General features: G+C 40.4%; 1 protein-coding gene across 1 annotated transcript in view; it reads right to left on the bottom strand.

Annotated features, from left to right (window-relative positions):
- Positions 1-16,882, bottom strand: part of ST18 (ST18 C2H2C-type zinc finger transcription factor) — a 121,548-nt gene that overhangs the window by 43,978 nt on the left and 60,688 nt on the right. The window contains exons 12-16 of the mRNA XM_062189892.1: positions 16,608-16,698; positions 15,315-15,419; positions 12,741-12,934; positions 10,205-10,416; positions 1,016-1,261 (exon numbers count right to left, since the gene is read on the bottom strand). Of these exons, the coding sequence (XP_062045876.1) occupies positions 1,016-1,261; positions 10,205-10,416; positions 12,741-12,934; positions 15,315-15,419; positions 16,608-16,698 (848 nt within the window). The remainder of the gene's footprint in view (positions 1-1,015; positions 1,262-10,204; positions 10,417-12,740; positions 12,935-15,314; positions 15,420-16,607; positions 16,699-16,882) is intronic.

Below are 16,882 nucleotides of genomic sequence, written 5' to 3'. Positions count from 1 at the left end.
AAGGAAGGAGTTCAGCCTGTGGAGATGAGGCAAAATGGGTCCTGCACACTCACAGCATCTGCATTTTGGGAGTGAATCCACCACTGAGATAAGCAAACACACACATATGTCTCCCTGACTATGGGATTGATGCAACTTCGACATGCAACATCTGTGATTCCATAACCCCAGCAAGGACTCCATAAGCAGGCAGGCTAACACAGTTCCTTTATGAAACCAAAGAAACAAAATAGACTGTGACTCGAAGATTCTTACTCATCTCCAAATTATGTCAAATTTCATCTTGGATCCCCTGGTTCAGAAAGAATCAGTGAGCTGACATTTCAGTGTCGAGGGACACATGGCCCCTCATAGACTGCTCTTAGAAAGGGACACAGGCCAGCGCCGTGGCTTAACAGGCTAATCCTCTGCCTTGCGGCTCTGGCACACCGGGTTCTAGTCCCGGTCGGGGCACCGGATTCTGTCCCGGTTGCCCCTCTTCCAGGCCAGCTCTCTGCTATGGCCCAGGAGTGCAGTGGAGGATGGCCCAAGTGCTTGGGCCCTGCACCCGCAAGGGAGACCAGGAGAAGCACCTGGCTCCTGGCTTCGGATCAGTGAGATACACCATCCGCAGCGGCCATTGGAGGGTGAACCAACGGCAAAAAGGAAGACCTTTCTCTCTGTCTCTCTCTCTCACTATCCACTCTGCCTGTCGAAAAAAACGAAGTAAATGTTATTAATAAAAAAAAAAAAAAAAAGGGACACAGAATAGAATCTCTGGTGCCATGCAACCATTGCAGCCGTCATCACAATCAAATTCACTACAGAGACACATTGTTTTAGGCAAGTGACAGGGGAAAGTTGGATTTGTTTACAAATTTTGTCAGAAATTTAAAATTATCACTTTACCAAAGTCTAAAATAGAATTACAAGTTATGTAAACAGGAATGTGGAGAATAAATTAGGAGGAAAAGCTAGCAGATCTCTGAAATCATGCTCTGTCTTCAACTTAGTGAACGACATACAGAAACAATACCTCTTTCTCCTCCTCTGGCTTCCCATGAGCTTTGCTATAGTTGATAGGAGTGTCCCAGCCCTCTTGGTCACAGAGAGCCTGATAGAACGCTGCATTGACCAGAATGCTGCTGGTTTTGAATGGGGAAGAGGAAGGAGTTGGGATGGAAGTGTTAGAGGAAGTTAGGGGTGCAGCCTTGTCCAGGATTCGATTTTTTTTCATGCTTAAGTCCAATGTGCCATTTTCATCCACTTCTATCTCGGCTCCCTGGTATACAACAGGAAACAGAAAAACATTTAAGCAGTTTGCAGTTACAGCGTAGCCATGTGGGGCTTTTAAAGGATCATTTGAAATGTAAGCTGTTACGGAAGTATATCTGCTTTTAAACCTAGCTTTCTGATTTGCACTCTAATGTCCAATTCTTAGGCAGACTTTTTTTTTTTTTTTTTTTAAAGAACAGCCCCATTAGTGAGCTAGTGAGCTTCATGTTTCTGGGTTTAAACAAAGTAAGCTTAATACAAATAAGATGTTCCAAATACTAAATGTATTGGCTGAAACTGTTCTATATACATATATATTTTTGAAGTTTAGCTGTAAATCTCCTTTGCTAGCTTACAGAATTATCACTCCTAATTCATCACTGAAAGCATTAACATTTGTGTTTATGAAAGGCACATATAACTTCCCAAACCCCCAAATCACAATATTAATCTAACATGAGAAATATGCAAACATGACCAGCTGGAAGAGAATCTTTATTGAAATATTAGATTAAGATGAAAGCAACATTTTACTCTCGGTTATTTGAACTGGAAAGGCTTTGCTAAATTGTGGAGGGGCAAGATGCTGCAAATCATACTTCTCTCTGGTAGCAGATGACAGCATGACTGCTTAGGGTTTAAGTTCTATGGTGAAAATAAAGAACAAAGGTGTTTATGTGCCAGATAATATGAGACATAAAGCTAATTCTACTTCACAGCATTCCTCTTTGGAATTCCTTGGTCCAAGTTTTTAAGACTTAAATATACGTATATCTGCTGTGATCATGACCAGGCAACTGCTCTCAGCAGGTTGGAAGAACATGCCTGTCATTTTCCCAAATGGGTCAAATAACACCTTTCTGGTCTCGTTATCATCTTCCAGCAAGTCACAATTCGGTTCTTGGCAATTTCTGAACTCTTTCCCTTTGGCTGGCAATGCAAGTTTTCTTTGATTATGTTAGCAAGATCCCCAATACCGGTGAAAACCGGTTACTTCCCAGGGGATTTATTTGAACTCCTCTTTATAATCACGCCGTCACCTCTCAGGGATGCCAGTGTGTCACAGGCTGCAGTGGCTGCGCTTGCTGCTTGTGCATAATTTGGAAAATAAATACACCTCTTCTGTTGGCTTGTTTTACCTGTAAAGTTCATGTTTTCAGTCTCCCAGTCTACCAAAAAGATAGGCTGTGTTACATTTGTGGGAGGTAAATACACTTCTAATATGTTGTACTAAGATGCTTTGGCCATATCTTTCTGTCCCTTTTTAGTAAATAGTTTAATCTCCTGTGATAGTTTTAAGCCCTGAATTTGACAGTACAGCTTATCCGGGATAATAACTTAGTAACCACAACATCTTATGCGCCATCTGTATAATATCAAATACGTTTTTATACCAGCATTAGTGAACCTTAGTTACAAAAATCCAAGATATTAACTATATCAGTGCCACATGCTCTTTCTCTCCCCAGGATCTCACAGTGTGTTCTGCCAGAATCACATCAAAACAATTTTTGGCTTCAGAGATGATATGTAACTATAGCAATGAAACAGAGCTATAGTAATCAAGTTTAATGGCCAACGTAAAGTAAAATGCTAAATATTGTAGTTGCTGACATTTTTTATACATATAAAAAAAACTTGGGTTAAGACTGCACAACCAACATTCGCATAAAATTCCAGACCTCTGTGACAGATGGCTCAGGAAAAAGAAGGCACGTGACTGGGCTGCGGAGTTTTATAGTGTAAACCCCATAAATAGTGCAGATTCCATCTCTGCGAAAACACCAACTATTCCAAGACAACACTCAGATAGCTTTGAGTTTTTAAAGAAAAAAAATTCTAAACGGTCAATTTTAAAACATGAAAAGTGTTAGGAGTTGTACTGATTATACATCTCGAGTTATGATGGCTCGATTGAAAAAAAAAATCCCTCCTAATATTCAAAAGGGGCGCTTTCCTGCACCCTGCACGCCCCCTCCGGCTGGCTGCTCCGCGCACCTGACTTCGCCGGGAGGGGGCGGGCGGACCGCCGGGGAGCGCGGTGCAGATGGCCTTTAAGTGAGCGCGCAGATGCATTCAACAATTACACACAGTAACCGAGAAGGGTCCCGCTCTGCCCATAGCCGGGGATCACACGTTTACAGCATGGGTTTTTATTCAGAGCAGTATCAATGGCATCACTTCTCTCTGCTCTCGGAAACTCTAAATGGCAGCAGAAAAAGGAAGGAGGGGTGGGAGCTGCCGCCAACGCCGTGGGTTTCCTCCTGCCTCGCAAGCCTTCCTCCTCACCGCTCAACATTTTTATTCCTTCAAGTGCTATTTTAGATCCTTGGGTGTTTAAATTTAAATATCGAGGTTTTTTTTTTTTTTTTTGAGTCTAGTTATTGGTTTAATTGCAACAGTACTTCCAATAGTTTGTGGAAAATGGGGTTGAAAGATGTTTCATTTGGTGCAAAAATATTTTGAAATCCATGCATAATTTTTTTAATTTCCATGAACTTTTTGTGGATCTCTAGTATACATGCATTTCAAAATTTTCTGGCGCCAAAACAAACTTACCTTTTAATTTCATTATCCATTACCTTTTCTAAGTACCCTGTGCCATTTCAGTACTTTCCAACTTCAGAGAGACAACAAGTATAGGTATTTCAGTCCCCTTTCGAGTTGCAGGTGCTACCTCACATTTATGTATTCATTAAGTTATTGAGAAAGCACCTAACATTTTCAAGACATTGTATCCTGGGGAAATGGAAATTGAAACATAGTTCACTCCTGCCTTCAAAGAGTTTATTTGATGGATATATAGAGATATTGGAAATTTTTAGTGAAAATTAATTTAGTAAATATATTATAAATTATGATTAAACTAAAAGTTAAAATGATTATGCCATACAATTCTTATCTGTGTAAGAAACATGAAGTAACTTGGTTGTTCACGAATAAAGAAATGATTAACGAAATTATGCTACCTCCATTAAACAGCACGTTATGTGGTCAGTAAAATGGTAATTAGGAGGATTGTGTAGTGACATGGAAAATACTTATATAATTGAAAACAGAAAGCAAACTGACATTCTTGCTGTGTTTACAACTAGAGAAAAGAGAAATGTATTTTCTGAAGAACAAACGGGTCAACACAAAGCATTGTCACTTGTATTTTCAAGGATAGTCTGGCTTCTGGCTATTTTTATCCACTATTTCATGGCAAACATTGATATCATGTTGATCTGATCATCAAAGGTGATGATGTATTCAAAGATGGTGATAGACAAGGAACAAAAGTATGAATTTTGCCTTAAATGCCCTCATTGTGAGAATTATTAATTTTGAAAGCCTTGATAAAATGTGGCAGCATTGTGCCTCATAGGTGGCCAGCCTTCATGGATCCAGGGTGGATTGACTGCCATCTTTTCCTTTTGGCCTGGCTGTGAGGAGTACGAAACTCAGGGTTCTCTGTTCAGGTTTCTGCTGCAATGGGCCCCTCACTTTCATCTCACAACTCTTGTTCTCGCTTCTGGATATTTTGTCTGGGGAGTCTCTCTTCTGAGCTGAAAGTGATCTTAAGTATGTTGTCAAGGAAGACACGGAATTAATAAATAAACGAAAGGAAAATGTCTTACTAGATAGTAATTGATTATGAAGAATATGGAGATGTAAAATTTGTGAAATATGAGTATACTGATGGCTAATATGACATTTATAACCACTTCCCCCAAATCTTCATCTGCGATGTGGAATCAAGGGTGAAAACTCTGGGTGGGCTGGCAGTCTATGGCCCCCATAAAATCTTTGAGAGTAAGTCAGATAGGCATGAAATCAAATTTCAGTTTCACAGATATAGATGTCCAACTCAGAGAAAAATCACTTAATATCTCTGCACTACTATTTCTTCATTTGCAAACTGGGATAATATCTGCCTGACAGAGTTTCTAGAAGGATTATAAAGGATTATTATGGACCAAATGCTTGCTCATAGTGTCTGGTGCATAGTAGGTGCTCTGTAAATGCCAGCTAAACACAATGATCACTCAAATGTATTTCCAAATACCAAAACAGACATATTTTCCTAGGGTACTGTAAACAGGGATAAAGATCTCACTGTTAAGTATCTAGTTGTCCCACAGCTACAAGACAGTTCCTTATGATCCCTGACACCAGACCCTGGAAACTCTTCCCTTATGATGATCTGTCCTGACGCTAAAGTTACTGGTCAAGGCTGCTCCTGGGTTCTAACCAGGGCCACCAGGCTACTCTTGGTGTCAGGCAGCAAGAATGGTGATGCAGCATCATGGTGTTTCTAGGCCTTGTTTAAGCACAAAACAGACTTTGAACTTTAAACATTTCAAGTAAGTGTCAATTTTTGTTTTCTTTTAAGGCACACTGTGCATATGTCATTTTGTCTAAACAGGTGGGGAAAACACCAAAACAAACAACAGAACATTTGGCAAGCAGTGGCGATGAGGATAAAGATAGACTGAGAAGCCTGTTCCTACCTCCGCTCATCATGGTGGGAGGAAAAGTGGGGAGCGTGATGGCCCGGTACTGGCGCAGCTCTCCAGGGTACTGGAGGAAAGTGCTCAGCACACAGCTCTCAGGGGGCAGCCAGGCTGCTCGCTCCCTGTCCACTGCCCATTTGTACCCTGTGCTGTGCTCCTGTCAGGACTGACAGTGGCCTGATGAGAGGGGAGGGGTTTGGAGCAGGGCCCATTTCCGTTTGACAACTTCTATTAATTCCAAATTAAAATGAAGGACATAATTTACCACGGTACTTCAAACAGCTTTTGGAAAATGGAGTCAAGTTCTTTGAAATCCATGCAGACCTGGTGTCTTCAAAAGCTTCATGAAGAATGTGTATTAGGAAAAAGCTATGCATGGATTTCAAAATATTTTTATACCAAAATAAGCATCTTTCAATTCCATTTTTCACGGACTTATTAAAGTACCCTTGTACATTTCAGAACCAGTAAACGTACTAGAAATAAAAAAGAGGTCATAGTTTAGATAAATTATCATTAACCATTATGATGCCTGCTAAGTATTCATTGTACTAATTGCTTTCTCTCGACTCCATTCCTCAACTACTAGAAACTTAAATCACTCACAGGTGATTCTGGCAGGACCAACATGTTAGGTATATACGAGAATGTATTTTAACAAGCACAAAATTCCCTTTAAAATTTTCTGCTTTCAAGAGCTAAGAGACTCTGGTTTGGGCAGTGATTGACAAAGTCAGACAAGCCCTGATGCCCTCCATATGGGCTTGCACCTGGCACGTGGTGGATGCTGGGTGAGTAAATGGACAATAATGTATACATGAACCAGGCTGTAGTTGGGGAGGGGGCAGATTGTTGAAGTCCTCTAATGTACACAGCTGACATTTTGGGAAGAGAAGAACTTTCTGGAATATCCTTATCATTGTTCATTATTTTTAGAGTGCATAAGAACTCAAGTTTTATTAACCCTCTGAAAATCACCTTGCTCCCATGATCTTCCAGAAAGAAGCAGTTTTGCAAAGCACTAATTCAGATCTCCTAGTAAACTTAAGTCAGTCATGAGCTAGCAGGGAAAAAGATCTACATCAGTGCCTCCCTGCAACAAGTAGCATGAAGGCAAGGTCAAGGTGAGAAGTGCTTTGGCCTGATTTTAAAAAGGCTGTGCCCAGGGTAATAGTATGATCTCTAATTTGTTCTCCTACTGGATGTTTCAAGGAACTCAAGAGATACTTGTTGCATAAAAGAAAGGACTGGATAGAAACAGAAGGAAAATGAGAAATCAGCCCTTACTAAGTTCTAATCAAACTCACTGCAAAGCCACCAGTGTCTTTCTTGTCAAATCCAGCTTTCCACCTGGAAAGATGCGAGGCAGGTACAGCTCCCAAAGGGTCACTTCTTGTTCTTAGCTTTGAAAGCTCCTTGAAGGCAGAGTCTGTGACTGAATGGACCCTGTGGCTGGGGCAGTCTGGCACTGAGAAATCTTGTGGTTGGTACAGTTGAGTTCATGTGCCAGGATGTCTTTCATACATCAAGAGTGCCCTGCTATAAAGGTCTGTAGCAGAGAGAAGCTGTATTTTTCTACACCCTTAATTCTAAATGAGAAACATAAAAGATCTACTGGTTTGAGCTATCAGAAATTAATATACTAACAACCTGCCATGGAGGGAAATGAAATCGTAGTGGAAAGAGAATCCAGTGAGCATGCAGTGTGGAGAGGAAAGCTATTTACACTGAATGACACATGAAAGCACAAAGCAAGTGTAACACTGGCAATGGAAAAGGGCCCACATGGGGCAGGGGTTGATCAGAGAACATTTTATGAGGTCAATTACCTTGGCCTTTCCTTTTCTTTTTGGTAAAATAAATATTTTTGTTGATGTAGGAATTTATGAGATTCTATTCTATATTTAAGAAATAGAATCCAACCAGGACAGAATTCTACACATTTTTACAGTTGTGTGCAAACTGAGTGCATTGGTGCATTGGCAAATGATTCCACACCAAGTAACATTGTAGGGTGCCATTTTTGTCCTATTTTATCACTGCTTTGTTAACAGAGAGCGTTCATGGGAAAATAGTTTTAAAAACACCCACCCCACTCCTTTCAAAAGTCTATGGGCCCTTTCTGTCTGTCCCGTCCTCATCATCACATCAATTGCTTGGCTTCTGTTGGAAGGACTTGGTTGGTAGAGGGAAGCTGAGGTCTGTGATGGGGTTCCTGTCACCTGGGCTTATCTGGTCTGCTCCACAGAGCAGCTGGAGAAAGAATGTTCTCCGCAGGAGAGGGAAAATACATCCTGAAAATTGAGTATTGAATTTTTGAAATGTGCCAACTGAACTGAGTCACTTCACTGCATTCCAAATATGTTTTTAACAGAGAAGGGCATACGAGGGGGAGTCTCCAAAAAGTTCGCGGAAATGTGTATTATGAAAGAAGTATGCCTGGGTTTCAAGTTTTTTTGCACCCAAATAGACATTTTTTAATTCCATTTTCTCTGAACGTCTTTGAAATACCCTTGTATATTGATTATTTTAGCCATCTTTGTTTCATTGTTTGACGTCAACAATTTCATAGAACACGGAGAAATTTTAAGGATTAATGTGAAAAGCAGAATTCTGAGAAGGAGAAAAATATTTGTTTGTTCAGATGTTACTCCAATAATTTAAGTAATATTGATAAGTACAATCCTAGTACTTTTATTTCCTTAGGGAAGCCTAAACAATCAAGTCACAAAACACTAAAAAGGACAATTTTTTTTTAGTACTTCTCCAAGTAGATGCATGATAAGGAGAAATTTATTCAGGTTTTAAAAACTGAATTTTCAAAAAAAATTGAAAGTATTTCATTGCAAAAATAAAAGAAAAATAAAAAAGGGAGATAAAGGGAGAGAAGGACAAGGGAGGGAAGGTAGGGTGAGAAGTATTGCATTCTTAAAACTGTTTATATGATATGCATGAAATTTTCTCTTTATATAAAAATTTAATAAGAAAGAATTTTTAAATAACTAAAGTTGCATTTAAAATTTCCCCACATCATTCATCTGTGTAAATAATTTGTGACTCTGATTCCCTGAATTTGGATCATTTGATACTTTATATTTTCAGAGGATGCGTTTTTCTTTGTTGAAGAACCTCATTTGTTTAAAAATTGTTTTTGAGTGCTTTTTGGCTACCAACTCTTCCTGGGGCTTACTTGGCTCAGTTTCGTCCAGAAGCTAATTCTGATTCTCCTGTCAAATGCTCAGTGGCACTGTTACCTGCACTCCTGAAGGCCTGGCACAGGCCAGGCAAGCAGCTGACCACACCAGGGTGGGCTGCACTTAGAGGGAGGGGAGTGGGGTATGGGTCTTAGTTGCTGAGTTCCAGGGTCAGAGTTCAACCCCAGGACTTTTCCATTTAAAACAAGGGTAAAATCTCCTCTAAGAGAAGTCTGGACATATTATTTCAGCCGACATCAGCCACTGGACAGAGCACCAAGAGTTACTGGCTCCAGCTGAGCCTGGGCACGGATGTCTGGGCGGCCATTGTGGTGACCTCTGTGGATCACTGTGCTTCTCCCATGGCCAGGCGTTAGCTGTGAAGAGGCAAAGCATGGAGGAAATCTGGTTTTATGTTTTCATCAGGGTTACGATAAAAGTGAGATGTCTACTTCTCATTGTAAGATGGACAGGAGGGGGTTATTGGAGAAACAAAATCCATTCTGTGGCCTTCCAGGCTGCGGCGTTTTTTGTCAATGTCACAGACTTGAATGCCATGGCTTCTCAGACCTACCTGCGCCATCTCCGACTGAGGAATCATACCTGGATTTCCTTTGCACCCTCTGAGACTGTCACAGCAACTCAGACTGTCTTAATTCACGCATGTTGTCAATACGGGCCATAATAAATCCCAAGGATCAGCCTTGCCCCGTTCTACCAGTTACTGTGTAACCAAACCTGTCTGAACATCTTTGGTTTGCCGAGGAAGAGGGGTGGGAGTGTGGGTGGGAGGGCAGGTACAGTGGGGAGAAACACTCTATTCCTAAAGTTGTATTTATGAAACCCATGAAGTTTGTATTCCTTAAATAAAAGGTTTCTGGGGAAGAAAACAACAAACAAACAAACTTCCCCTGCTCAGATGTATTCTAAACAAGTGGTGCTTTTTCACTCAGGGGCCAGACTCCTGGTAGCAAAAACACTTTTGAAGTGTGTAAATTCTTCCACCCACCGGTCTCCATCACTCGCAGCTCCCCAAAATTTGGTTTGCCACTTTCAGGAAGCTTCCCCAGTCAAGACCTGCGCTTGCTCGCTCTGCTCAGAACCCACCCCGCCCATCCCGTCCTGCATCTCTCCCTGGGGCAGAAGGGCGGAGCTCCAGGGGTGGGGGAGCGAGTGGTGATTGTGGTTAGGAACATGAAAGGCAGTTTATCCTCACGGTTCAGTCGCTGGCCCACCCTCGGGGCTCTTGGCCGGGCCTACCTTGGCATGCAGGCTGTGTGGTTTGTTGGAGAGGATGTCTGCGGCTTCCCTGCAGCGGGTGGAAAGGTTCAGGATGGCAGCAGCTGCTGCTATGTGGGTGTCTTCACTACATTGACCGTAGCTATAAGAGCTGGCACGGCTCGGGCTCTGTGTGTGGGCGCCTGCACTAGGCAGTCGATTAGGAAATTTCACTGGATTTGAAAAATGCTTTGCTGTTGAAGAGAGATTTGATTAGCAATTGCATGCATGAGGTTGCAGTCATTAAACAGACTTGTTTTGTTAACTATAGAACTTCTTGCATTAAAATAGGTGAAGAATATGGTGCACTCCATTATCTGTTGGTCCCTTAAATGAAGGTTATTCAGAAGGGTTTTCACACAGGCTCACAGGTCAGACAAGGTGATTGCTGGGAGACAAGGACTACTCTCTCGATATTTTTAAATATATACCCTTCTTATGACAAGAACTCCATAACGAATGCTATGGGGCAGGTGCACAGGCAACATTTGTGGCAAAAATTGTGAATTAAGAAACACATTAGAAAAAACCCAGCAGGGACTTCAGAGAGCTTAAGGCATTGATATCTGAAAACGTGTAATTCTAGTAGGGGAAAAAATGTATCCTTTCAATATTTGTTTTCACAGTAGCCACTTATTCTATATGTTTAGGTGTGTAATTGTATTTTTCTTATTTGATAGAAAGGTCTGTTTGGGGCTTACACTCGTAGAAGTTGTTTTCCTCCAACCTGATGGAACTAAATAGGTGGTGGAGTCCTCAGTGAGCTGGCATTCGGCATAGTTAGGAGGTTGGAGACAGAGCACAGGCAGGAAATGCTCTCAAGGTGAACAGAAAGGCAATTTCGTTATCAAGGCTGAGTTTGCCTTTTCATTTCTGTTGTGGGTACCAAAGCATTACAGGGAGAGAGAATTAAGCAGATTTGGGCTGTGTGTAGACATCACTCAAGGTTATGGGAGAAACACCCAAGATTTAATTACAAGCTAATCACAAAGCACTTGGCTATTTGCTTTCATTACGTATTTCTTATTTTAAACATTTCATTGTTATCTTTCATAAAACAAAATTTTAAAATATTACCAAATGTTGTCCTAACAACTATAGGATATAAAAATGTCTCTGAATGTTTTGCAGATTTTTAAATCTATATCCCTACTCTGTGAGTACACAGAATGCTCTTAAACTTCATTCGTTAAACATTATGTGTATATATAAAATGATATATATATATATACACACAGCTATATGAAATAGTATAGGTAGATAGATATAAATTGTATGTATGTATATTCTTTTTCTGAATCTGTCAATGGTTATTTGTGATAACTGGTATTAGTTTTAGCAAGAATGTCTTTGAAGCATAATAAATTTTTTAGTGATAGGCAAACGCTTTTCAAGTCAGTGTATCCACTGCTGCATTTTACACAGCAGGTGTTGTCTGAAAGTGTTGGTCAAACAGGCCAGATGGAGGTAAATATTCTGCATTCTAGGTTGCCTGGTGTAAGATCGCAGAGATTCCATGGATTTGTGGAACAAGGCAAAAAGTCATGGTGTATGAAGGACTTGGACAAGAGTTATTAGCTTCTTCCTTAATGGAGGTTAAGCCACTGTAATGCAAGAATCACTTCTGTGCCTGTTCCCAACAATTACTTTCTGCCCCTTTCTTTACAATGTTTAAGGGCTCTAAACAAGTTGAAAAAATGAGTTGGTAAAACACTAGATTTGTATGTTATTCCATCATTGAGTTATGGTCTTCTATCCAGATGTGTCAGCATTAAAGAGTATTCATCCATTTTAAACTTCTCTATACTAATTCTTAAGTTTGTGAGTATACATCTCCATAGCCACACCTTTTTTTTCCTGAATTGTGAGTTTCTTCTTAGGCTATTCCCCAACCTTCAGTCTGAATCTTTTGTTGATTTAAATCTTTTAAATCATACTTCAATATTTATCTGTTAGGTTTTCATAATTTCAATAATAATCAAAAGTATCATATTATAGCTACCACATTTTCCATAAGCTAATCCCAATTCCAGCTAAACATGCATTAAACATTTCTTTATAATTACTGTATTTAGATTGAATAGTGGCAGTGTTCGGTAGAATAATTAATCCATTAACTACTTACCATAATCCTGAGTATAAAACTATATCATTTTATAAAATCTTATCTGACACTTTTATATAACTTTAGAATAAAATCAGTAACAAGTCTATCACCCTACTATTATTTTCTTTATTGTGTTTCACTATACAATATATTTTAGCTTCTCCCAGTTGTAAGTAGCTTGCTATATATGTGAGTACTTCAAAAAGTTCATGGAAAAATGGAATTAAAAGCTAAGTTTAATTTGGTGAAAAAAACCCCATGCATAGTTTTTTTAATAACATATATTTTACATGGACTTTTTGAAGTTGCCTTGTATTTTAGTACATTCCTCCCCCAATCACACACACACATAAACATACACATACACCAGATGCATTTTGGAGGGAGGAAGTATTAGAATTCAAAGCTTACATTCAGAAAATGGTGGTGTTTTGCATCCTTGCCCTGTTGGCACAAGGGGTCGTTTACCAAAAACTTGTGCATCAAAACTAGCATAATCAAATGGGACTTTTCCAAACTTGTCTTGTTCTTTTGACACCGTGGCTCTGGGAGAGGTGATGGCTTGTGATCGGAAATTGAATTCAATTTGCTTCACCAAGCTTGTCCTGGACAGAAAAGGAAAGTCGTTCAAAAGACGTACAGTGAAACTACTGGTGGGCAGATGAGTGTCAGAATTTACAATGGACAGACACGTCACTGCCTATGGATAACCACAGAGACACAGCGTAATACAAGAACAGAGTGCCCTGGAGCAGAAGTGTGAGAGGGGATGCTCTAGGCTGTGCATGGCTATGCTGCTGCTGCTTGTTCTGTGTCCCAGTCTGCCACTGGTGAAACAGAACATGCAAGCTCCATGTGTCTTATGCTTGTGTCACAAGCAGCAAGCGTTCTGTGCTTGCTAGCACTTCCAGCTCCTTAGAGAAAAGTACGCTGTAACTATCAGAAGCACTAGGCAAGGCACTGACAAGGTGTGCACATTCTGCTTGTTTGAACCACTAATCAGATTGGCATGATTGTGAGCAGTGAGGAAATGTGGCTTTATCCTGCTCAGGAGAAGTGACACTGGGCTCTGCTCAGTTCCGCGGGGCTGGCAGAAGCCTGGTGCCTGTGAGGAGCAGTGCAGACACCAGAATCTTGATTCTGGAATTGGTAGTTTCTTCTTGGGTTTTTATCTTTTCCCTCCACCTTCAGACTGGCTGGCTTTGCAGATTTAAGCATTATTTTAAATAGTTCTTCAGTATTTTATCTATTACATTGCCATCATTTCAATATGAATCAAAATCACTACAATTAGCACATGAATTACTCCCACATTTTTCAATATAATTTTCCCAAGCCATGCTATGTATGAATCAAATACTCCCTTAGAGTTATTGTATTAGGGTTCAGTAAGAGTATCATGATTGTGTAGCACCAATTTCAGCCAAAGAAATTTCAGTTGTGGCCTAAAAGTAAAAGAACAGGAAAATTCACCTTTCAGAATTTAGCAAAAGCAAAAATATAATTTTTTTCTTTATTGCCCATCAAAACTTGTCAGATTCATTTCAGTGATGTTTTCTGGACTAGGTAAAAAAATACTTTTTAGTTTCTACATAAAAATATTTGAGTGCGGATGAGCATTACATTAGGCCACTGATTGTGACACTGGCGCCCCATATGATCATTCGTTCAAGTCCTAGCTGCTCCACTTCCAATCCAGCTCCCTGCTACTATGCCTGGGAAAGCAGTGGAAGATGGCCCAAGTGCTAGGGGCCCTCCCACCTGCAACCTGGTGTTCCAGCCTCCTGGCTTCAGCTTGGCCCAGCCCCAGCCCCAGCTATTGCAGCCATTTGGAGAGAACCAGCAGATGGAAGACCTCTCTCTCTCTCTCTCTCTCTCTCTCTCTCTCTGTCTCACCCTCTTTCTCTGTTACTCTGTCTTTCAAATAAATAAATAGATAAATCTTAAAACACATATTTGAATGACTAGCTGATCTTATTATTCTGCACATAATTTGGTTTATAGCCCTAAAGTTACAAAAACGTTCTGTCTAAAAATCATTAATTTTTATAGAAATGAGTAAAAGGAAACAATGTTATTTCTATATTTGATAATCAAATATACTTAGTAAAACTAAGCAAAAATAATAATATTAACCAAGAATTCTATTTAAAAAATTTGAATTGTAATGTATTTCGTTATTCACATTGTTAAGTGACATATGTTTTCACTTACATGATTTGAATGCCAATTTTAATTCTTAATTAAATCTACAGTGGCAAAATATTAAGAGAATCCATACTCTGAAAGTAATGAAATGCCTTTCAGTGACTCAGTAACAACAGTTATCTGAAATCACTTTTCCTACATATATGCTTTCTATTGTAATGGCCATATGACTTCACAATAAGTGCTATCACATACATTATTATTTAGGTATAAGATCTTCCAGACCACCGGACCACTGAAGAACCTGGGACTAATGGAAGGACCAATTGAAGTGGTACCAGTGGAAGATATTTTATTCATAGCTACCTATCACTGAATGAATTTTTGTTGGTAAGAAACCATATACATATGTGGAAGTGAGGGATGAATATTTAACATCATACATTTTGAGTGGACCTAATTGATTTATAGTGAAATTTTCTCTAGGCTAAAACGTGATGTCAGTCTTAAAGGGGACTCTTGAGATACGTTACATTGGACTGACTTGGGATTTTGAACAATACCTATTATGTGCTTTATTTCTTTGAGACTGGCCTACAGTATGTTACTTTTGCAAAGAGATGAATTTCAAGTTACAGTTCCAGAGACTCAAGTAGTTCATCAAAGCAATGATATGTGAAGCAGCCCTGCCTTTCCCACGGGCTGCCCATGCAGGTTTACTGGCAGTTGAGAATGAAGGTCAGGTCACAGTGCAGTGACAGATGAGGGACAGGAGAGGCCCCTTGTGTGGGAGCCCAGCATGAGCTCAGCATCAGTAACTTGGTGGTAGCGGCGTACCTGTGGGCCTGGTCAGGACACTGCCCGGTCTGGGAAGAATCAAGCTGACTTTTGTCCTGAGACATTGCCAATTTTTCAGCTGCAGCAATTGGGCAGCCAGAGAGACTGTTTCAGAAAAGAAAAGCGGGAGGATATGAGTTGAAGTGGAAACGAGATTTGGCATATGCTTCATGGCACACTTGGAACACACTAAATGTTAAGTCATATTAATAGTTCACTTTGAACCATTCTAAAACTAAAAGATCCCAAGAGGTCTTGCAGACTACAAGGTCAACATTTGTCTCCCCTCTCCAGCTCAGAGGTGAAAGGTAACAAACTCATTTCTGAAGTTAAAATATTCCATAAGGGAGAAAGAACTGAAGGATTTAGAAATATCTTCTTATTTCCAGTAGAATGTGCTCCTTTTAATTGCCATGTGTCCAACTACAGAGATTAGCACAGTAACTCCATAGTTCTGCTTAGCATCTCTAGTCAAATTTTAGGGTTGCAATATCAATTAAATGCTGTCCACCCTCCTTCTAGTTTACAGTCAAAGATCAATGTATTCGGAAGCCTCTTTTGGCTCTTTTTAGATGCCTAGGGGATGGGATAAATTGTAACTCACGAACAACTTTTCTCAGCATTGAAACTGCAAGGGTAAAGTTCCTGAGAAAACGAGAACACATTCTACTTGTCCGCTATAAGCATTTATAACCCCAGCACTTTTAGGTACAACATTTTGTTACCATAATTGACTCCTAATATAAAAATGTTCAGAAACGATAATAACAAGGTGGTTTTCATCTTTTTGGCTCTGCACTCATTGAGGATATTTCATACTATCCATTTCACATGATAACATAGTTGATGGTGGCCGGCGCCCTGGCTCACTTGGCTAATCCTCTGTCTGTGGCGCTGGCACCCCAGGTTCTAGTCCCGGTGGGGCGCTGGATTCTGTCCCGGTTGCCCCTCTTCCAGTCCAGCTCCCTGCTGTGGCCCAGGAAGGCAGTGGAGGATGGCCCAGGTGCTTGGGCCCTGCACCCCATGGGAGACCAGGAGGAAGTACTCGGCTCCTGGCTTCGGATCGGCGCAGTGCGATGGCCGTGGCGGCCATTGGGGAGTGAACCAACGGAAGGAAGATCTTTCTCTCTCTCTCTCTCACTGTCTATAACTCTGCCTGGCCAAAAAAAAAAAAAAAATAGTTGATGGTGTTGCAGCAACTTTCCCAACACACTGAGCTTGTCATTTGACTGCTGCAGAGCTTCCTTTCTTGCCCCCTTTTCTGAAGAATGACTGGCTCCTCATGGGAATTACCTCCTGTGGGTGTTGCGGTTGCTGTTCACGTGACCCCTTCCTGTGCATCCTGGAGTCGGACACTTGAGCACATTTTCATGCATGGCCAGAACTGGGCGCGGAACACCACATAAAAGGAAAGAAAACTTTGCTGTAAGTCCATAGCACATTAGCAAGTTTATTTCTCCATTTTGCATTCAAATGGCATTTGTTACACCAGGCTTCCTCCCTCATACATATTGCAAAAGTTTGCGTATTAAATATAATTCAAAGATAAGTTTACTGTGGTGCAAAAT

This window comes from Lepus europaeus, chromosome 4 (assembly GCF_033115175.1).
Source record: "Lepus europaeus isolate LE1 chromosome 4, mLepTim1.pri, whole genome shotgun sequence".
In the NCBI taxonomy this organism is placed as follows: Eukaryota; Metazoa; Chordata; class Mammalia; order Lagomorpha; family Leporidae; genus Lepus; species Lepus europaeus.
This window is presented reverse-complemented; position numbering and strand designations above follow the sequence as displayed.